The 23,430-nt window shown below is 44.9% G+C and overlaps 1 protein-coding gene across 3 annotated transcripts in view; it reads right to left on the bottom strand.

Moving 5' to 3' along the window:
- Positions 1–23,430, bottom strand: part of LOC105478748 (synaptotagmin like 3) — a 122,872-nt gene that overhangs the window by 86,643 nt on the left and 12,799 nt on the right. For 2 of the 3 annotated variants that reach the window (XM_011736369.2, XM_071096654.1), the window contains exons 3-6: positions 16,946–17,008; positions 16,391–16,866; positions 14,097–14,315; positions 408–472 (exon numbers count right to left, since the gene is read on the bottom strand). In XM_011736369.2, the coding sequence (XP_011734671.2) occupies positions 408–472; positions 14,097–14,315; positions 16,391–16,500 (394 nt within the window). In that variant the 5' untranslated portion in view covers positions 16,501–16,866; positions 16,946–17,008. Of the gene's footprint in view, positions 1–407; positions 473–14,096; positions 14,316–16,390; positions 16,867–16,945; positions 17,009–18,716; positions 18,834–23,430 lie in introns of all 3 variants that reach the window. The other variant, XM_011736366.2, reaches the window with a different exon arrangement.

Here is a 23,430-nt window from a genome sequence, read left to right as displayed (position 1 = left end):
CCGTCTCTTAAAAATAGAAAAATTAGCTGGCCATGGTGGCGCACGCCTGTAATCCCAGGTACTCAGGAGGCTGAGGCAGGAGAATCGCTTGAACCTAGGAGGTGGAGGTTGCAGTGAGCTGAGGAGATTGTGCCACTGCACTGCAGCCTGGCGACAGACCGAGACTTCATCTCAAAAAAAAAAGAATAGGGCCAACCTCAGAGGTGGAAATGGGCGGAGGGAAGAGTAGCAAGCAGAGGGAATGAGCGGCGTGAATTACAGTGAGAGCATCAGCAAATGGAACGGCAAGACGTAGGGGCCAGTAGACTAAACCCATCGTGTTGCTTATATTCTAAAGTCTTAACGTCAAATATTTTAAAACTAGGAATAGATCATTTTACTCTAACAAAAAAGTAAAGAGCATTTACCTCCAGTTGGAAATTTCTTGGCTCGTTCCTCATAGAACCATTCTCCAGTTTTTATTTTGACATTCCTGAAAAAATGAGCAGAAAGGAAGCTTCAGAAAGAGAAGATATGAATAGTGCTATATTAACCCCTTTTAAGGGTTACATAAGGTCACAGAATATTAGTCTTGCGATGGACCTCAGCAATAAATTTCCTGGCTTAAACCCCTAACTTTACAGATTCCCCATAGAGGCGAAGTAATTTCAGTATCAGCAGCAAAGCCACGCAACTCCCACCCTCATGTGTTTTATCTTGCATGTCATATGTACGTTCAATGTATAATGTATAATATGTGAATACATTAAGCATATTAACATATACTTGTGCCTGGCACAAATCCAGTACTTAATGTTTTGTGAACAAATACACAAAGAGAAACAAAATTATTGTCATCAAAATGACCAATGTATCGGCCAGGCACGGTGGCTCACGCCTGTAATCCCAGTTCTTTGGGAGGCTGAGGTGGGGGGATCACTTAAGGTCGGGAAGTTGAGACCAGTCTGGCCAACATGGCAAAACCCTGTCTCTACTAAAAATACAAAATTAACTGGGCATGGTGGCACATGCCTGTAATCCCAGCTACTCGGGAGGCTGAGGCAGGAGAATTTCGCTTGAACCTGGGAGGCAGAGGTTGCGGTGAGCCGAGATCGCGCCATTGTACTCCAGCCTGGGCAACAGAGCAAGCCTCCATCTTAACAACAACAACAACACAAATGACCAATGTATCATGTCGATGGTGGGAAGCTCTGGCATGAATGACGGGCTACAGGAAAACTCGATGCTATGCATTGGCCTTTGAGGGACATCAGCTGTAGGTTAAACTAAGGTTAGTTTGTATTTACAACATGCACCAAGAGCCCACAGAGCAGGGTCACGTGAGAAGATTCTTGGGAGGACCTGAAGCATGGAATATGGGATCAATGTGTGTTGATGAAGATTTGGGGACCTAAATCTGAGTGGACCACTTGGTTTTTTTTGTTTGTTTGTTTTTTCGTTTTTTTCTGGTCGCCCAGGCTGGTGTGCAGTGGTGCAATCTCAAGTCACTGCAACCTCCACCTTGTGTGTTCAAGTGATTCTCCTGCCTCAGCCTCCAGAGTAGCTGGGACCCACCACCACACCCAGTTAATTTTTGTATTTTTAGTAGAGATGGGTTTTTGCCATGTTGGCCAAGCTGGTCTCGAACTCCTGACCTCAGGTGATCCGCCTGAGCAGACCACCTGTGAATCAGGGGAAAGGAGCCCTGCTTGGCCCGCTGGTCTGACAGCAGCTCCCTATGGCAGGACTTTAACTCTACCATCTTAGTCACACAGAAGGCACTCGAGATGCTAACTGCTCGAAACTGACGTCCTAACATGGGTTTTCCTCTTGGTTTTCTGGGGAATCCATACTCAACCTCAATCTATCTCAGAAAGGCAGAATTGTTAATATCCTTTTAGGATATAAAAAGGCAAACATGTAAATATTATAAGATATTCACATTCTTAAAATAATGTGCCACAAAACTGGCCAATTCCTTTGTTATGTGAATTTAAGAAAAAAATTAAAACTTCAACTCATGACTAATTCTCTTCTATAAATCACAGTACTGACTGAAATAAATTCTCCATTAGGTTCTTTTAGGCTATATATGAACTCAAGTGGATTTTTAAAAAAATTAATGCTTGCTAATGTAAGGAAAATCACAAATATATGTCAATATACACATTTTTCGAAATATCCTTTCTCTATGAAGTGCTAGTAATTGTCAGAAGACATCAACCAACTTTCTCTCCATCTGGTTAGACACTACTATTTTCTGATTAGTACATAAATGATTACTATCAATACTTAGTGACTAGAACAAGGAAAATATAGAGAGAGCATTTAAGAATTTCATAACAGAATTTTTTTTTGAGACAGGGTCTGGCTCTGTTGTTGAGGCTAGAGTGCAGCGGCGCGATCTCGGCTCGTTGCAATCTCCACCTCCCGGGCTCAAGCAATCCTCCCACCTCAGCCTCCTGAGTAGCTGAGACTAAAGGCACACGCTACCGCACCTGGATGATTTTTGTGTGTTTTTTTTTTGTAGAGACAGGGTTTTGCTATGTTGCCCAGGCTGGTCTCAAATTCCTGAGCTCAAGTGATCCACCTGCCTTGGCCTCCCAAAGTGCTGGGATTACAGGCACGGGCCACCGTGTCTGGCCTATAACAGAATTTTTATAATCATCACTACCATTCAGAACCAAAAATATATAAAATGTACAACTGAGATACGTCTCTAGAGAGACAGGGAAAAGTTTACATCCATAGTCAGAAACTCAATTATCTAATCCCCTAAATCAACACAAAACACCTTAAGGCAATCTCTGCTTCTAGGCAGAAATTTTCCCCTGGAGCAGAAAATTCCCCCTTGTGGGAAGCAGAACATCAAAAAATCAGGGCAAGTCTAGAGGGAGCCGTGGGTGGTAAATTCCCATGCCTTTGAAGGACCTCTCCATATTCAATTTCTGAAGATGCCTCTTCAGTCCTGGCAAACAGCTCAAGGTCTAACCCTTAGAGGAGGGGACAGGAAAGCAAATCCAAAGGGCAGGAATTACAAGGTCCCTACCTGATAAACGCACCTTACTTGCAGAATTGCTTTTCTGTTAAGTGACCCATTTCAGCTCATCTATTCTCTCACATGCTCCAGCCCGTTACCATTGGGCCCAAAATATCCATATCTGAGACGCTATAGTCGACTGAGCTGATCAGACAGGGGGACAACGTCGGTAAGTAAACATACACACAGACACACAATCGCAGAAAATGAAAAACAGCTGAGGAGAAGGAAGAGCGAAAGGTGAAAGCACCTAAGTGAATGAACATTGCAAATCACTGAAAGGACTCCAGCCCTGGTTTCAGAACCTACACAAGAAGCAGATAAATTAAAATCCTAGTCACCCAGCGTAAATCATCTAATATAACCATCTAATCTCATTTAATCCCAACTGATTACTTGCACAGTTTAAGCAGGAGCTAATTTGGCATACAGAGATTTGGACACAAACTCGAGGATCTCTTGGGCCTATCTGTGATTAAAGAATAGAAGGATAAAAATACCACAGTAGGCTGGGCGCGGTGGCTCAAGCCTGTAATCCCAGCACTTTGGGAGGCCGAGATGGGCGGATCACGAGGTCAGGAGATCGAGACCATCCTGGCTAACACGGTGAAACCCCGTCTCTATTAAGAAATACAAAAAACTAGCCGGGCGAGGTGGCGGGCGCCTGTAGTCCCAGCTACTCGGGAGGCTGAGGCCGGAGAATGGCGTAAACCCGGGAAGTGGAGCTTGCAGTGAGCTGAGATCCGGCCACTGCACTCCAGCCTGGGTGACAGAGCGAGACTCCGTCTCAAAAAAAAAAAAAAAAAAAAAAACCACAGTATTTTTTATCCCTAAACCATATGACAACCAGCACTTTTTGCATTTGAGGCTGTTTCCTTTGAATACTAGGTTTGGCCCAGGTCTCCATTACCCTTGCTTGCAAAATCAGCGGCTTCATAAGCAATTATTCCACAATATCTTTTGTAAGGACTCACTGTCTACACTAATCCCAAGATTTTTGTTTGTTTGCTTTTTGCTTTGAGACAGGGTCTCATTCTATGGCTCAGGCTGGAGTGCAGTGGCGTAATCTCAGCTCACTGCAGCCTCAACCTCCTAGGTTCAAGTGATCCTCCCTCCTCAACCTCCCAAGTAGCTGGGATTACAGGCATGTGCCACCACGCCTGGCTAAGTTTTGTGTTTTTTGTAGAGACAGGGTTTCACTATGTTGGCCAGACTGGTCTTGAACTCCTGGCCTCAAGTGACCTGCCTGCCTCGGCCTCCCAAAGTGCTGAGATTACAGGTGTGAGGCACCACACCCGGCCTAATCCCAAGTTTACAAAGGAGGACCACTCATTGTCCTCAGAGTCTATGATCGAGGTGGTAGATCCTGCAGTCTCTGTCCATGTTAGGGGCCAACACAGGGTAGTGTGATTCATTAGTAACCAAAGAAAGTATCTAGCACTTCTTCCCAGATGTTTAGCTCAGAATGAGGTTATGAAAGTTTCTTGAAAGATTTAATGAGTTCAGCAATAAATTTGTGCCCTTAAACTTTTCAGAATCATGACTGACTTCTTTAAAATTTTTTCAATCAGCCCATAAATATATCTCAAAAGGCGAAAGCCTAGGGTGGCGGGGAGAGCCGAAGCTCTAGAATCAGGACACCTGACCCATGACGGACCTTCACATGAACTACGTGGGGATCACTAGAATTATAAACGCCAAGCACTGGATGCCTAGATGGCTCTTAGGAAACTTCTGGGGGTTTCAGCCTCCATTTTCACAGCCCTGAATTCTGCTAATGCTGTCATTTCATTATCAAAGCAGACATAACTGTTGAAAAACACTTTGCAAATTCTACACACAAATGTTCAACAATAAGATGAATGGAAGACCCCACCAGAAAATATTTTGACCTCATTACTAACACCAAGCAGTTAGCCAAACACACATGTTGTAATGCATTTTGCATCTAAATTGTTTGCATCTGCAGCTGGCTAATCTGCTGCATCTATGCTCTATGTTCCAAGAAAAGTCAGCATGATGTCCCTAGAGCTGCTTAATGTATTTTCACCATTCAACTGACAAGAGGTAGAAACTGGTCTGTATAGCCAGGATTCTTCAAATCCCTAAAGAAGCATATGTCCTGTGCAGAGCTGCTCTCCAACCTGTACCCCAGTGGCAAGGAAGTCTCCAGACAGCCCTTCAGACACATGAGCTACAAAAACTTCAAATCAAGAAGTTGCATCGGTGGGACATGTCTAGAATCTCAGCACTTTTGGAGGCTGAGGCAAGAGGACTGCTTGAATGTAGGAGTTCCAGACCAGCCCAGGCAACATCCCTACCAAAAATACAAAAATTCGCCAGACATGGTGGTGCAAGCCAGTAGTCCCAGCTCCTCAGGAGGCTGAAGTGGGAGGATTGCTTGAGCCCAGGAGGCGGAGGTTACAGTGGGCCGAGATTGCACCACTGCACTCCAGCCTGGGCAACAGTGCGAGACAGTATCTCAAATAAAATTTTAAAAATAATAATAATAAAAGCAGCAGCAGCAGAAGCCACATATTGTAAAACTGAGATCAACCTAATTTTTTCATGATAGTTTGTCCAATTGCACAGTAATTCCCAGCTAAATTAGTCCTATGCATGTGTACAGTTGGATTTTTATTTATTTTTTTATTTCAAATAGTCGGTTTTTTTTTGAGATGGAGTTTCATTCTTGTCACTCAAGCTGGAGTGCAATGGCACGATCTCGGCTCACTGCAACCTCTGCCTCCAGGGTTCAAGCAATTCTCCTGCCTCAACCTCCCTATTAGCTGAAATTATAGGCACCTGCCACCACAACCAAGTTTTGTGTTTTTAGCAGAGATTGGGTTTCGCCATGTTAGCCAGGCTGGTCTCGAACTCCTGACCTCAGGTGATCCACCCGCCTTGGCCTCCCAAAGTGCTGGGATTATAAGCGTGAGCCACTGTGACCGGCCCTTCTTCAACTAGTCTTGCATCTAAAATGGTTCACAGTTACAAAGCCAAACACTCGTTTTTTCCACCAGCTCAACTGATCTGATTTCGACATCCTTTCAGGAAAAAAAGACCGATCATTGTGATTGAATCCTAGGTAACTATCAAAGGAGTCAGAGAATCAAGATGAAGATAAAGAAAGGGTTTTTATCAAGCTGCTACCAACAGTTCTTACAAAACACGAATAACTCTAGCCCTTGCTTAACCTCAGAGAGAAGGCAAGTGTCCCCCTCTGTCACACCCAGCGCTATATTCACAGCTACAAGCTCTGGCCAGGCACATGGCAGCCCCAGTGAATGAATGAATATCCTCCCCTCTGCAGGGGGGCATCCTTAGAATTAAAGGGACAAGGTGGGATCCAAAATAGCTGTAGCCCTGTAGCAGTGTGCACTGAAATTGAGTGGGTATCACACCCTTTAACTGTGTTGGGCAGGGCCACACACTGAAGGACCAAGCAGAAACTCTACATGAGGGAAGGGGGCTGGGAGGGGAGACAACAGGGAGGGTGGGCATTGTGCTTTACCACAGGATACACGCCCATTTTAAAGCACTAAAATGATCAACATTAAACACTGCACAGGTCAAAACAAACAAGGCCTGTGCCCTATCATCTGTCGTCTGTTGATGTCAATTTTGTGACTCCTGGTCTGTTACATCAGATAACCAGTCAATGAAAGTAAGAAAAATTACATTGCAGCTGGAGAGAGCTGTACTTGTTTAAGGCCTTGACGATAAAAATGGTTAGATGCTGTGCACCGACCTGTCCTCTCCCTGTAGACCTAAGAAGCAGGATCCACCATGACAGAGGGGTGATGAGAAGGCCGAAAGCAGGAGCACACGCTCTCTGTGGGCAACCCCTCAACCTGGCTTTCTAAAGAGACAACTAAGAACTTTGGATAAAATGCCACAGGCAGGCCAGGCGCGGTGGCTCAAGCCTGTAATCCCAGCACTTTGGGAGGCCGAGACGGGTGGATCACAAGGTCAGGAGATCGAGACCATCCTGGCTAACAAGGTGAAACCCCGTCTCTACTAAAAAATACAAAAAACTAGGCGGGCGAGGTGGCGGGCGCCTGTAGTCCCAGCTACTCGAGAGGCTGAGGCAGGAGAATGGCGTAAACCCGGGAGGCGGGGTTTGCAGTGAGCTGAGATCCGGCCACTGCACTCCAGCCTGGGCAACAGAGCGAGACTCCGTCTCAAAAAAAAAAAAAAAACCGCCACAGGCAGTGTACATGGAATCCAGAAGACCAGGGCAGCAGCCTCTGCGACCGTGCATCTCTGTAGAACCAGAGGGAACTTCCAGAAAGCAATCAGCCTCCAAAAACATCTAAGACCCACCCCTGAGGAAAAGAAACAGCAAGATAGAAAGAAGAGCCCGGATGAAGAGACGGCGGGACTACAATAAGGGAATATTTCATAAACTAACCAAGCCAAAGCAGAACGAACTCTGTTTTATCAGCAGAAAAGAGCAGAACTGGCAGGCTGGAAAGTTGAATCTGTAAGGCTGACTTGGCAGAGACACTTGCCAGAATGTGAAAGAGAAAGAAAAATACATTAAATGTTGAGGGAGATTATCATTACTATTATTATTATTATTATTATTTTGAGACATAGTCTCACTCTGTTGCCCAGGCTGGAGTGCAGTGGTACAATCTCGGCTCACTGCAACCTCCACCTCCCAGGTTCCAGCGATTCTTCTGCCTCAGCCTCCCTAGTAGCTGGGACTACAGGCATGTGCCACCATGTCCAACTCATTTTTGTATTTTCAGTAGAGACAGGGTTTCACCATGTTGGTCAAGCTGGATTTGAATTCCTGACCTCAAGTGATCCGCCCACCTCGGCCTACCAAAGTACTGGGATAACAGGCGTGAGCCACCACATCCAGCCTGAGGGAGAAGATTATTAATACAAAGAGAAAAGGAAGGCAACTTATGCCTTCAAAGCCATTCCTGGCTGGGCACAGCGGCTCACACCTGTAATTCCAGCACTTTGGGAGGCCGAGGCAGGTGGATCATGAGGTCAGGAGATTGGGACCATCCTGGCTAACATGGTGAAACCCCGTCTCTACCAAAAATACAAAAAGTTAGCCCGGCCTGGTGGCGGGTGCCTGCAGTCCCAGCCTGGGCAATAGAGCAAGACTCGGTAGCAAAGGAAGAAAAAAAAAAGTACTCCATAAATTTCTACTTTTTTTTTTTTTTTTTTGAGATTGAATCTGTCACCCAGGCTGGAGTGCAGGGTCATGATCTTGGCTCACTGCAACCTCTGCCTCCTGGGTTCAAGCGATTCTTGTGCCTCAGCCTCCCAAGTAACTGGGATTGCAGGCGCTCGCTACTGCGCCAGGCCTAATTTTTGTATTTTTAATAGAGATGGGGTTTCACCATGTTGGCCAGGCTGGTCCCAAACTCCCAACCACAAATGATCCACCCGCCTTGGCCTCCCAAAGTGCTGGGATAACAGGCATGAGCCTCCGTACCTGGCCAGCAATGTTAAAAGTAGGATTTAGTGGGAAAAAAAGAAATAAGGTTTTGAAACAAGAAACAGTCAGTAGACAAATGTCATCTTAACCTGGGCACCCAGCTAAAATCTTTCCTTGCCAACTCTCCTGTACCACACTTGGCATTCAATTTATTTTCAGTCTTTTGTAGAGTTAGACCTTTTACTCACTTGAAGAATAGACACATTTTCAAGAGGGAGGGTGATTTATCCCATTCTCATACACTAGTTATTTGCCTTTGTGAATAGAAAATGATGATTCAATATTTTATCAAAACATGGGATTATAAAAATACTGAGAGTACCAGTCTGAAATTTAAAAGATTACATTTTCTAAACTCTGGGAAGTTTACTTTAGGCAGAAACATAATTAGAATAGAACTTCCTTTGAAATGTCATTTGATTTTCAATAAAAATTATTTCATGCAATGCAGAAAATACAATGCATCATCCTGTAACAATATCTTTTTTTGTTGTTGTTGTTTTTGAGACGGAGTCTCGCTCTGTTGCCCAGGCTGGAGTTCAGTGGCCGGATCTCAGCTCACTGCAAGTTCCGCCTCCCGGGTTTATGCCATTCTCCTGCCTCAGCCTCCCGAGTAGCTGGGACTACAGACGCCCGCCACCTCGCCCAGCTAGTTTTTTTGTTTTGTTTTTTTGTTTTTTTTTTTTTTTTTGAGACGGAGTCTCGCTGTGTCGCCCAGGCTGGAGTGCAGTGGCCGGATCTCAGCTCACTGCAAGCTCTGCCTCCCGGGTTTTTACGCCATTCTTCTGCCTCAGCCTCCCGAGTAGCCGGGACTACAGGCGCCCGCCACCTCGCCCGGCTAGTTTTTTGTATTTTTTAGTAGAGACAGGGTTTCACCTTGTTAGCCAGGATGGTCTCAATCTCCTGACCTCGTGACCCGCCCGTCTCGACTTCCCAAAGAACAGTATCTTTACATCTAAGTCCTGATCTGAAATGCCAAATGACAACAACAACAACAAAACCTTTTTAAGTTGTTTTGGAGACGAGGTCTCGCTATGTTGGCCAGGCTGGCCTCAAACTCCTGGGCTTATGTGATCCTCCCGTTTGGGCATCCCATGAGTAACTGGGACCACAGGCATGCACACCACATCCATGACCTCGTGGATGACCCCATCCAGCTCACCTCCCTTTTAATACATTTCAAGGTCTTATTTTAACCACTACTGCTCCGCAGCAATCACTCAAGACCCAACCTGAGAACTAAGAACACAATAATCAAATGCCAAGGTCTGGATCAATTTTTCAACCGAACACATTTAAGCTACTCTTTGTTGGCATCAGCTGTGGTACAAGAGACAAATTTGAGCAATCCAGAAAGGTAGCCTGAAATCACCAGTATCACCTGCTGCAACTTGAAACCTTCTGTTCTAATGATGGTATATAAGCTCTGCTGCACCTTTATTATTGTTAAAATATTTGCAACTTACAGAATTCTCTGCACAAACCGATTTGGTTGTAAAGCACCTGACTGGCGGCAAAATGTTGCTAACGAAACAGGCAGTGTGTCCACAGATATCTGAAACTGAAGAATCATCAAATTGTTGTGGTCACAGCAATTACAAAGCATGAAAAGAAGATCACAATTTGAAGGAAACAAGTCTGAACAAGAGTAATTCCTCAGCAGTCTTAGGGGAGAAGAGCAGGTTTCTATTACACATGGAATTTGTTACCGCATAGTATATTAGTTTTAACAGAAAAAAATTCATGCAAAAATAAATCATCAAGCTTAACCTTATTTTTTAAAGGAAGCTAAAACAAACATATACAAAGCATAGTGTCCTCCTTGATATTTCAACTTAATTGTTACCATCTGCCCTTTCACTGCAGGAATTGTCCACATATTCCACGGGAAGAAACATCGGTGGAAAACAAGGATGTTTCTGCTTTTAACTTCTTTGTTTCTCCTACCAAGTCACCCTTTTCTGATTGGCCCCTGCTGAGGACAACATGCCGCCCCTTCACTACTGAAAGCAATTTTCCTTTGTTTTTCCAGGTCCTTTCCAATGTGCCTTTGATTACTGGGCTCTTTCTGTTCCTTCTTTGGTTCTCTGATGCCCCGTGATCCAGTTCAGCATGCCAAGCGACCTGTCTGGCCAGTCCTCAGAATCACTTTTCACCTTTCTCTTTTATCCCCTGTAACCGAGGTCCATCCTCCCCTTTTCCTATCTCTCCCATTCTCCATCACCATTGCCACCAGCCTCCTCCCTCGGTGCCTCTCATTCGCTGCAACAACTCTCAGGTACCTTCCGCCCTCCTGATGTTGCCCTGCAGAACACGCAGACTTTCGGCATGGTGTTTGCTTGGCAAAGAGCACATACTCAGACTCCAGTTCCTACTGCTTCGGAGGCAAGCTCTTGTGAGTGGCTTTTAAGACTCTGCCAACCAGGCGCAGTGGCTCACGTCTATAATCCCAGCCCTTTGGGAGGCCAAGGCAGGTGGATCACCTGAGGTCAGGAGTTTGAGACCAGCCTGCCCAACATGGTGAAACCCCATCTCTACTAAACATACAAAAATTAGCCGGGTGTGGTGGCAGACGCCTGCAATCCCAGCTACTCGGGAGGCTGAGGCAGGAGAATCGCTTGAACCCGGAGGCAGAGGTTGCAGTGAGCCGAGATCACGCCATTGCACTCCAGCCTGGGTGACAGAGTGAAACTCCAAAAAAAGACTCTGCCCTCCCACGACAAGGCTCCCAGCAGGCAGGAGAGGACTGAAGATTCAGAGGGAGGCCTGGGGTCCTGGGGGACCTGAGTTGCCATCTTCACTCTGTTCTTATTGATATGACCATGGACAAACCATCTTGTGTCTCTAATCCTCCACTTTCTCAACTGTAAAATGAGGATGAAAGTAGTAGCTACCCCATACAATTGTTTTAATCTTTTAATAAAACATTAAAAGAATATTCCATCTGTGACAATATTTAGAAGGGGTTTTCAAATCTCAGGGTCTCTGATGACTCCCATTCACGCCAGCCTAGCAATCCTCCCTTCTCCGAAGTTCTGTGATGTCCTTGTGCACCGTCTCCCCCAGCAGACGGACTCACCCCTCTAGTGTTTTCACAGAGCTCAGGGCCAGTTCATTCTTGCTTTGAACAACGGGAGTCTAAGCCAAGTCGGTTCTTTATTGTTTTCAAAATGGGGAGTGCAAAAACACCAGTTCCATGTTAAAACTGGTCTTAAAACCCCTAACACAAAGTTATTACCATAAACGTAGATTCAGTCTGTTACTAATGGAAATTAGTAACATGAATGTTCTGGAAGTCGTCTTGAGCCACTCAGCCTGCCTCATCTGTCCCTCTCTGAGCCCCCAGGGACCTTGGCAGCTTGGCACTCAGTAGTTCTCCAAGAGAAACCTTTCCCTGAAGACAGAAACTGTATCTGAAATGTCCCCTGGAACCTCTCTACACAAGGTCACAGCCAGCACCTGCCACAGGCCTCTTGTTCTGCAGCAACCCCTGAGCTGTTGGTTGGTTTTGGTCTTTGGTACCCTAGCACTTCCTCTTTCTTGATTTTAAAAAACGATTTTCCTCACCCTGCTCCCGCCACGGATCTACTTTTTCTTGAGGAATGAGCCTGAAATGAAGGAAGAAGCAGGGGAGACACTGATTGGAGTCAAAAACCTTTTCTAGGTCCCCATATGTGCGACAGTTATGAATGTCAAGATTCTAAAGTTTTATACAGTCTCATCTTTGTTTTGGTCCTACAAGGAGGAGGACAGCCCAGACTGGGTAAAGTTGGGGAGAGGACAGAGGCTCTCTCCCCTCCCGACTTCTCCTGTTAATGCACTCATAGTAATGCAATGACCTGAGGTATTTTGAAAACCACCCTCTTTTCAAAATAAGGAAGCTGGGGTTTTAGAAGTCGTATTTCATGTACTTAGAGGGTAAAGTTACAGTGCCGGGGACACAGTGCTCACTAGGGCAGAGATTTCAACACTGTCAGCTTCCTGGGAGATTGCCGCAGACCTTGTCTTCTTGTTTTGATTTTTTGTTTACAGTTGATTGTTAGAAGAAGACAAAATGCTGAGAAATGTAACACCCTGTCCAGCAATGTTTATCATTAGACTTCAAATACATATGGTTGATTGAAATGGGGAAGAAGATCCTGAGGCCTTTCTAGAGATGATTTGGAATTGCCCCCTATGCTGCCAGGGCAGCTCGCAGTAATTATGTTTTGCTCTCAGGCAAGGAAAAGCCTGAAGGACAATGGCTTCAGCAAACCAAAGGAACATGAGAAGAGAAGGCTAATTCTGCCACCGTCCGTGTGACTTGGCACGCTGTGAGCGAAATGGACGGGATGCAGTTCGAAAGCAAAGAAATCGGGCTGAACCACTTCACCCCTCTGGCTAGATGACTCAAATACAGTAAGTCTTGCTAAGGGACAGGACACTTAAGTAGATGAACGCCAGGGCGTGCGTTAAACACAACCTTCCCGATTTAGTGGGGAGAAACCCCAGCCACGATGCCCACACTGTATAAGTGCCTCCCACAGTCTTTGTCCCTGGAGCTCTCACAAATCTGTGACAATATTTAGAAGCGGTTTTCAAATCTCCGGGTCTCTGATGACTCCCATTCACACCAGCCTAGCATTCCTCCCTTCTCCCAAGTTCTGTGATGTCCTTGTGCACCGTCTCCCCCAGCAGACGGACTCACCCCTCTAGTGTTTTCACGGAGCTCATGGCCAGTTCATTCTTGCTCTGAACAATGGGAGTCTAAGCCAAGTCAGTTCTTTATCGTTTTCAGAATGGGGAGTGCAAAAACACCAATTCCATGTTAAAACTGGTCTTAAAACCCCTAACACAAATTTATTACTATAAACGTAGAATCAGTCTGTTACTAATGGAAAGCATGTCCATTTCTTTACCTGAGTATCAAAGACAGGTCAGCTTGCCTCCTTCAAAAAGGTGGTATTTAAAGCCTCAAAGGATTACTCCAATGTTCCCTACATTATAATTTACTCCACTGGTACTGAAGGAGATAAATTAAGTGCTAAGAAAATGACAGCACTTAGTGAAGAGATCCAAATGAATCTGAACTCCTGGGTTAGCCCATCTTTAGACTTAACAAACTTTTGTTGTTTAAACAGGTTCTCACTCTGTTGCCCAGGTTAGAGTGCAGTGGTACGATCACAGCTCACTGCAGCCTCGACCTCCCAGGTTCAAGTGATCCTCTCATCTCAGCCTCCCAAGTAGCTGGGACTACAGGTATGCACCACCACACTTGGCTAATTCTTGTATTTTTTGTAGAGACAGAGTCTCACTACGTTGCCCAAGCTGGACTCAAACTCCTGGGCTCCAGCAATCCACCCACCTCGGCCTCCCAAAGTGTTAGGATTAACCTCATGAACCACCGCGCTTGGCCCAAACTTCTGTAAACGAAAAAAAATGTTGCTATATGATAAAATTTATTTTTGGATGAAGATAACTTCTAAGGTTAGAAAGGTAGCTCCCTGTCAGGCACTCGGTACACATTCACTGGCTGAAGGTGAGGAGTGAGCGCTCTCTTTAGGGGCGGTTTGTAAAGAGGCCTCCTCCCAGACCTGAGTCAGTGGGAGGGATCCAACCACCGGCCGTGCTCACCTGTCCTCGAAGCACACCGTGCACTTCCAGGCATGGGTCCCCCTCAGGAACACTCGGCAATGGGCGCACACGCGGTGGCTGCAGCCCCGGCATACGGCGCCCCGGTGCAGCAGGAGCCCCAGCACCCTCTGGCAGCGCGCACAGCACTTCTCTTTGTACTCCTGGTCCGTGCTCTTTGCTCCTTTCCACCGGAGATGCTGCAGGTGCGTTTTCAGTTTCCTGCAGCCCACAAAGTTAAAGAAAATACTATTGGATGGAACACCCAACCCCAGGCTACAGGGCAAGAGCCCAGAGGGTATCCCCCATGGCAAGGGAAGGGGCTTTGGCATTTGACATCCCTGGGCTCCCACATGGCTGTGCGAACTGGGCTCCCACTCAATGTCTCAGAGTCGAGGCTCAAGGGTTTATTCAACCGTGAAACAGGCGAGGTAAGGTACGACCTTACCTCTACTCCCAGGGTTGCTGTGAGGACTAAATGGCAAAGTATAAATAACATGCCTGGTGCAGAGAAGCTCCCCGCTAGATCCATCCCTTCCTGCCCAAAGGCTGTTAAGATAGTAAGCAAGAATAGTGAAACGAGAGGAAAAGACACCGAAAACAGCATCCATTCCAATCTGCAAGGCATGGAACGATCCAGAAATACACAGCATATATCCCTGCTATTGGTATAAGTTACCCAATAAAATCAACTGATGCTATGCTTTTGCTACGTTTTTGTTGTTGTTGTTGTTGTTGTTGTTGTTTTAATGAGTGTCTAGCTCACTCCCCTAGACAAATAGCCATAGTGCAAAGAGACATTGTATTGGACCAAAAAGGCGTCATTTACCGGCATACTCTTTTACGAATGTCTGTGATACCTACTTGTAGAAGAGATGAGCCAATCCCAAGAAACAAGATGACATCAGAAATGCACTTTAAAATGCAACTTTCAGGATCTACCCTAGAATTAGTACCCTTTGAGATACAACTTCGTTACCACTATGTCTATGTCACCTTGTTAATATTCAAAATGATGTCTCTAAATCACTGAAAGATCTTTCATCATCAAATAAAATTTCACTTTTCTCACTGTATTGTAGTTTTTTATTTTCTTTTTCTTTCTTTTTTTTTTTTTTTTTTTTTTTGAGACAGAAATCTCGCTCTGTCACCCAGGCTGGAGTGTAGTGACGTGATCTCGACTCACTGCAAGCTCCACCTCCCGCGTTCAAGGGATTCTCCTGTCTCAGCCTCCCGAGTACCTGGCATTACAGGCACCTGCCACCATGCCCAGCTAATTTTTGCATTTTTAGGAGAGACAGGGTTTCACTATGTTGGCCAGGCTGGTCTCGAATTCTTGACCTCAGGTGATCTGCCTGCCTCAGCCTCCCAAAGTGCTGGGATGACAGGTGTGAGCCACCGTGCCCAGCCTGTATTATAGTTTTTAGCGGAAGAAAGTTTACAAGTACACTTAGAGAGCTCTGAAGTAACAGAGAGGATGAAGCAAGAATACTATACCAGAAAATTCCCCTCACTCCTCAAGCATTTGGTTGTCCAAAGTTTTGTTTTCTAATGTGTTCTGCCATTAGAAACCAAACCCTCACTTCCTCCATAGACGCTGATAAAAAGCGCCAACCTGTTTAAAGATGGATCTTGACAGCTAAGGCTGAACATGGCTCTGATAGAGTTCAGCACACTTTTCTAAATGTTAACCCATATCAAACGGCCCAGGCAGCTTAGAGACAGACAGGGAAGAAGTTCCCTGTTGGCAAACCAGTCAGGAAACAGGCTAAGCAGGTTCATATTTTATGCTCTCCCCCCTTTCCTCAAAGCCAGCTGGGAAGCAAAAGCAAGCAAAGAAAAAAGACAGTGCTGGATTCCATCAGATTTGCTGCTTCTGAACTGCTTTCTTTGCTTTTCTTTACACCTTCAGGCACCGTCAAAAATGAGGTAGGAAAACCCTTAACCCGAGGTCTTTCCCTAAATAAGTGGTAAACTAGAAGCCTGAAAATGTCCCTTGAATGATTCCCACCAAGTCGGCAAACAGACAAGCAGATGGCAAACAGCAAACTCACCGCCCAAACGCACTGTTTTAAATGAATAACAAGAGCGGCCTCCCTTGTCCCAGGCATCCTCTACGTTGAGCTACATAAGGAGGATCATCTCCACCAACAGCCCTTTGTTAGGACCCTTCTCAGTCATGAAGCCCAGCAGCAGGTGGGTAGCGATTTGGAAGCAAGCAGCATCAGAGACGGGGTGGCAGGCCCCAAGCAGAGAAAGCTAAAACCCCAAGTGACCCCACGGGAAGGACAGCCTACCGTATCCTCTCCTCCTCTGCGTTTTGAACCTCCTGGTCTCGGTACAGGACCTGGAGAATGGCCTCGCGTTCTAACTCCTTGAGAGCATTCAGATCTACTTCTTGGGCCATTTCTTCTCCCTTTTCGTTGACCCAGGTTGGAAGAGCTTCACTCCATGGACCAAGCGCTCGCGCCCTGCAGATGAGCGGCGGAGGCCAGCTGCAGCCAGCCTTGTTTAAAGAGCTCCCTCTCCTATTTCACTGGCGACTGTTTTGCTTGTGGCTCTTTTTTCCTTTTTAACTGTGTCATACTCCTTAGAAGAAGAAAGCCTCAAGAGGTTGTGTGTTTGTCGGAGTTACAGCTCGCAGAGCCTTGTGCCACCCGGGGGTGTCTTCACCGGGTTCTGCTGCAGCCGCTGACATCCATCTAAGACAAAAGCGTATCTTTTTTCTGAGGTTTCACCAGATAAATCATCCACAGCTGCAAGCAGATAATTTCTGCAAAACAGAAGTAATCTTCAAGCCAAGGAAATTTACAAATAGCAATGAAGAGTATCAGTGACTCATAGAAGCTAACCTTCCACTTAAGATGTTTCCAGGTCAGCAGGAACCATCATTAAAAGCCCAACTCCTTCAATACCTGTAGACAAGAAAACAAAAAAATGGCAACATTTTTCTTGGCTTAAGTATCTCTGCAGCATTACTTCCAAAAAGACAAAATATTCTACACAAACCCTTGCATTTTTTGCTCGTGGTGATAACGTAAACTTTTAAATTTCTTAAATAACCCTTCTCATATTTCTAAAAGCCTCAGACTTCCAAACTTGAATTTTCCTAATATGAATTCCGTAACTTCAGTGGCCAGAGGACATAAAAGTCTGGTTTAATGTACATTATCCTAATTGAAGACACATTGGAAAAATGGCATTCCCAACTGTTGGCTCTTACTTTTACAATTAACTTCAACACTCAGAAATGTTTTAATCAGTGAAGGAGGTATGAAGTAGCATCACCACAAGCTCAGTCTATCAATTATTTACCGTCTTGAATAAGTTTCATGAGCTGCCTTATGCATTTGCTCTTGTTTTTGTTTAATGACAGTTGAAAGGTTCTGCATACATCCTTTTATCCAGAGAATGCAGAAGATCAAATTAATATACTTCCTATAGTACCATTTTTGTTATTAAATCTATTATGAATCCCTGAGTGATAAGATATCCTTTCAATGCTTTAAAAGCTAAACTTCCGGCCGGGCGCGGTGGCTCAAGCCTGTAATCCCAGCACTTTGGGAGGCCAAGGCGGGCGGATCACGAGGTCAGGAGATTGAGACCATCCTGGCTAACCCGGTGAAATCCCGTCTCTACTAAAAATACAAAAAACCAGCCGGGCGAGGTGGCGGGTGCCTGTAGTCCCAGCTACTCGGGAGGCTGAGGCAGGAGAATGGCGTAAACCCGGGAGGCGGAGCTTGCAGTGAGCTGAGATCCGGCCACTGCACTCCAGCCTGGGCGACAGAGCGAGACTCCATCTCAAAAAAAAAAAATTTTTAAATAAATAAATAAATAAATAAAATAAATAAAAGCTAAACTTCCTTTGCTGGGCTTCAAAAGAAATCCACATTATATTAATTTATGATCCATGGTAAATTAGTGAATGAGAGGTTAATAGAGCTCTAAGGTATCATTTCCTTTAAGCAAAGGTTCTTAACCTTTTTCTTAATCTTTGGTAGTCTGGTGAAGCCTATGTATTTAAATGCATAAAATAAAGTATGCTGTGTTACACAGGAAATTGATTATACTGAAATATTTTAAAATTATAATATAGTAATATATGTGTTCCTCGATACATGAAATATTAAGATCTAGCAGTGATCTAAGGACTCCCATAATTTCAAAGTAGTGATGAATAGAAACAATGTTTTGAGATAGCTACAACATGTCACGTGGTATGAAAATATCCGTGATTTCTGTTGGTGACAAAGTCACAAGTTCTGCTGATTCTACTGTGGTTTCTTGCCTATATCCATAATTTAAGGAAATGCTAAATTTGAGTTAAAGATTCATAAACATAAATATTTAATTTTTTCTCCATTCAAGTTCATGGGCCTATAGGCCAATGATTGCGCAGTTAAGAAATTCAGTATTTGTCAGTTTCCCTATTGTAAAATAAAATTAAAATATATTGTTCATCCCAACTGCAGAGGTTGCATGAGGAACAGAAAACCCAGGGCTCTGAAAAGGGATGTTCTTGGCTTCTAGTCTGTGATAAAGCACACACAAGACCTGCTCTCCAAACGCCTCCTCTCTAGATGAAGGGAAAATCAGAAAGCAACAAGGACTTCAGGCTGTTACCTGGCTGGGCTGGGACCTGACTATGCCAGCAGGGATAAGGCCTCTTCCCTCCTTAGATCCAGGTTCCAGATGAACAGGTGGAACTAGCAGACCTCAGTGCCCCAAGGCTCTGAGTCTCTGGGAAAGAGGAAAGTAATAGAAAACAGTGTGTGACCAAGTGCCAAGTGGCAAGGTAGCCATCAAGTAGCAAATTAGCCATCAAGTCACCAACTGCATGAGCCCATTCTTCTCAACTTGCCCCTCAGTTCTTCATGCTGTCTTCTTGTTTCCACTCCACTAATCGTACTACTGGGTCCAGAGCTATCTGGTTTGTCTAATTCTTGAGTTTTCATTTATTTATTTTGAAACAGGACCTCATTCTGTCACCCAGGCTGGAGTGCAGTGGTGTGATCATGGCTCACTGCAGCTTTGGCCTCCCAGGCTCAAGCGATCCTCTAGCCTCAGCCTCCTGAGTAACTGGGACTACAGGTGCAGGCTACCATGCCCAGCTAATTTTTTCATTTTGTAGAGATGGGTTTCACCATGTTGTGCAGGCTGGTCTGGGCTCAAGCAGTCCTCCTGCCTCAGCCTCCCAAAGTGCTAGGTTTACAGGCCTAAGCCACTGCACCTGGCGTTCGAGTGTTTTTAGTGAAGAGTTTTTGCACCTGGCTGCAAACACGTGCTCTGTGCACTGTGCTTTCTTTTCATATGGCTGTTTGTGCTCCGCTCTCTGGCTGTGGTCTCCAGCACTCCAGGTAAGCAGGACCGCATAGCTGCAGTACTGGCTGGTAATGACACCACTCAGTGAATCTGGTGGGGGAATCTGAAATACTCAACTGCTCGCTCATTCAGGTGGCTAGGTCTTAACGCATTTCAGAAATACAGGGTTCAATGATCATTACAAAGCACTACCCTTACTTTCCCAAACCCACGCCTGTGGGTCCCAGGTGCAAGTGTGGGAAGCGCCCTTTCCACCACCGCTAAGAGGAAGCTCACGCTCTCCCTAGTGGCCATTCACTCTGCATTACAGAAAAATGAAATTCAGTTCATTTCCTGGATCCATTCATCCAGTCATTCAGTAAATATTTATTGAACACCCCAGGCGCTGTTCCAGGTTTTTTTTTTCTTTCCATTTTTATTATTATTTTTTGAGACGGAGTCTTGCTCTGTCGCCCAGGCTGGAGTGCAGTGGTGCGATCTTGACTCACTGCAACCTCTGCCTCGTGGGTTCAAGCAATTCTCCTGCCTCAGGCTTCCGAGTAGCTGGGATTACAGGTGCCCACCACCACGCCCGGCTAATTTTTGTATTTTTAGTAGAGACGAGGTTTCACCATGTTGGTCAGGCTGGTCTCGAACTCCTGACCTCAGGCCCTCGATCTCCCAAAGTGTTGGGATTATAAGCACGAGCCACCATGCCCAGCCTGTTCAAGGTTCTTGACTTGACTGACTGGTCATTTATACCCTATTCTACTTCTAACAAAAATATGATGCAGCTTACAATAAAAGCATATAGAAGACAGCTAAAATAAGAGAGACAGTAGCAGCAAATGAAAAAGGACTGATAATTCTACTAAGAACAGGAAGTAAAACAGTGATCACTTGAGCCTTAAATGTATTTCTGACCTTCCTGGTAGCCAAGGCAAAGCAAAATGAAATGAAAAGAATGAAAAGTCAAGATGCTGTCTATAGCTTTAATACACTGAAAGAAATACAGAAAAACATCCTCAAGATGCAAATAACTAAGACAATATCCCAGGCACAGTGGCTCACACCTGTAATCCCAGCGCTTTGGGAGGCCGCGGTGGGCAGATCAACTGAGGTCAGGAGTTGGAGACCAGCCTGACCAACATGGTGAAACCGTCTCTACTAAAAATACAAAATTAGCCAGGCTTGGCGGGGGCATACCTGTAATCCCAGCTACTCGGGAGGCTGAGGGAGAGGAATCACTTGAACCCGGGAGGTGGAGGTTGCAGTGAGCTGAGATCGCGTCATTGCACTCCAGCCTGGGCAACAAGAGTGAAACTCCAACTCAAGACAAAAAAAAAAAAAAGACTAAGATAATCAACTCCCTGGACAGTGGCTTGGCAGAAGATGCAAAACTGCACTTTCTGTATCAATATATATAGATCAATATAATGATCCTCTCAAAGGCAAGGATATAACACTTCATTGTAATTCATTGAAAAGTCTTTCAAATACAGACCAAAGCAGGATACTTTCTGGTGTTCACAGTTGCCTGGGACAGAGCTTAGAGAACTCAAGGTAAGTGTATGCTGCATCCATCCCATCATTGTTACTCTTCACTTTTAGAGACTTTGATCCTAGTTTCTCTAGACTTTGATTCTAGCTTCTATAAACCATGTCACTCAAGCACTTGGTTAGCACTTAGAACACCAACCAACCAACCCTATGGTTTAGCATCTACTGTGAGTAAAGCCTTCTATTGACAAGAATGACACATATTCTTTTTTTTTTTTTTTTTTTAAGATGGACTTTCGCTCTTGTCACCCAAGCTGGAGTGTAATGGCGCAATCTCTGCTCACTGCAACCTCCGCTTCCCAGGTTCAAGCGATTCTCCTGCCTCAGCCTCCTGAGTAGCTGCGAATGCAGGGGTGTGCCTCCAAGCCTGGCTAATTTTTTTTTTTTTTTTTTGTATTTTTAGTACAGATGGGGTTTCACCATGTTGGCCAGGCTGGTCTCAAACTCCTGACTCCAGGTGATCCACCCACCTCAACCTCCCAAAATGCTGGGATTACAGGCATGAGCTACCACACCCGGCCGATGTACTCTTTTGTTTAACTTTGGAAGGTCCACTCCAAAAAATGGGTGACTTTTTGCAATGATGCAAGAGGTATAGCATAGAGCATCATCCTATGGTAGCATCAAGATTGACCAGAAACCTAGGAAGGTCATTTCTCTTTGGTTTCCAGTGTTCCTCTAGTGTCCCCCCGGCTTGATGGCGTTGGACATTTGATTGAACATGTTTGAACCACGGTTGCTTCATTTCACCGGGACTCACTACAGATTTTCAACAAGGGTAGTACCATACGCCCGTCTTTAGGAATGTGTGGAGTCTATTTGATTGTCACAGTGACAAATAACTGTCTTGTATTTTCATGTAAATGTTGACAAGTCATTTAGGCAAAAAAAAAAAATTAATTATCTAACAACAGAATTTAACTCATATTTAAAAGTATATTTTGCAGGGTTTTGATATACTCTAAATGTTCTAGAAATGCAACTAGTGGGCTGGGCGTGGTGGCTCACACCTGTAATCCCAGCACTTTGGGAGGCCAAGCTGGGTGGATCACGAGGTCAGGAAATCGAGACCATCCTGGGTAACACGGTGAAACCCCGTCTCCACTAAAAATACAAAAAATTAGCCAGGCATGGTGGCGGGCGCCTGTATTCCCAGCTACTTGGGAGGCTGAGGCAGGAGAATGGTGTGAACCCAGGAGGCAGAGCTTGCAGTGAACCAAGATTAGCGCCACTGCACTCCAGCTGGGGCGACAGAGCAAGACTCCGTCAAAGGAAGGAAGGAGGGAGGGAGGAAGGAAGGAAAGGAGGAAGGCAGGCAATTAGTATGTAAATGGAAGGAAGACTGTACTTTGTTTCATTTCAAACTTTAACAAGAATTTTTTATTGTTTCAGAAAGACATCATGGAGGGCAACATTGCTTACAGTACTGGAATCACTATGCCATGTACTGATGGCCCACATTTGCAGACAGGGTCCTCAATATGATTTGATGTATGCAAACATCTGACTATTTCACCTTGTCTTCTCATGTAGTTTACATACACAAGTACATATTATCATTCACTATCCCTTTACTTCTTTTTTTTTGAGACAGAGTCATAGTCTATTTTTCCAAGACAAAGTATGTGTAGGTGACAATTTACTCATTTTAAAATTGTCTTTCAAGTTTTTTGTTTTGTTTTTTTCATAAAGTTTTTCCTAGCCATTAGTGGGGTTGGTTGGTTGTTTGTTTGTTTTGGGGTTTTTTTGTTTTTCTTTCTTTTTTTTTTTTTTAGCCAGAGTCTCGCTCTGCCACCCTGGCTAGAGTGCAGTGGTGCAATCTCGGCTCACTACAACCTCTGTCTCCTGGGTTCCAGTGATTCTCCTCCCTCAGTCTCCCGAGTAGCTGGGATTACAGGCGCCTGCCACCACGCCCGGCTAATTTTTGTATTTTTAGTAGAGATGGGGTTTCACCATGTTGGCCAGGCTGGTCTTGAACTCCTGACCTCAGCTGATCTGCCCGCTTCAGTCTCCCAAAGTGTTAGGATTACAGGCGTGAGCCACCGTACCCGGCAACCACTAAGGGTTTTCAGGGTGGCAGATGGAGTTAATTAGTGAGCTAAATGAGCCTATAGTAAGTACCAGGAAGGTCAGAGATAACTTCCAAACACTTTGCAGCATTAGCAATAAAAAGTGCACCTTTACAGATTTAAATTCTGGTCACTTACACGAGCAAGAAATGAAAAACCACATGGAGTTACTTTACATAGTCTTTAAAAATGGATGAAACAAATATAATTCTCTCTTGAATGCTTTTGATTTCATGCCATTTTGAAGTAGAACATGAGGTAGTCACGGAATTCTGTGAAATCTATTAAAATTCGTTTGCACATTTCTCCACACTGTCCCGCCATCACCACACAACACCAGGTTTGTGCTTCAGGCCCTTTTACAGAGTAAGGTAGATGATTTTTTTTTTTTTTTTTTTTTTTTTTTT

The sequence above is a fragment of the Macaca nemestrina genome, chromosome 5 (genome assembly GCF_043159975.1).
Source record: "Macaca nemestrina isolate mMacNem1 chromosome 5, mMacNem.hap1, whole genome shotgun sequence".
NCBI lineage: Eukaryota > Metazoa > Chordata > Mammalia > Primates > Cercopithecidae > Macaca > Macaca nemestrina.
The sequence above is the reverse complement of the archived record's forward strand: the minus strand, read 5'-3'. Positions and strand labels throughout refer to the sequence as shown.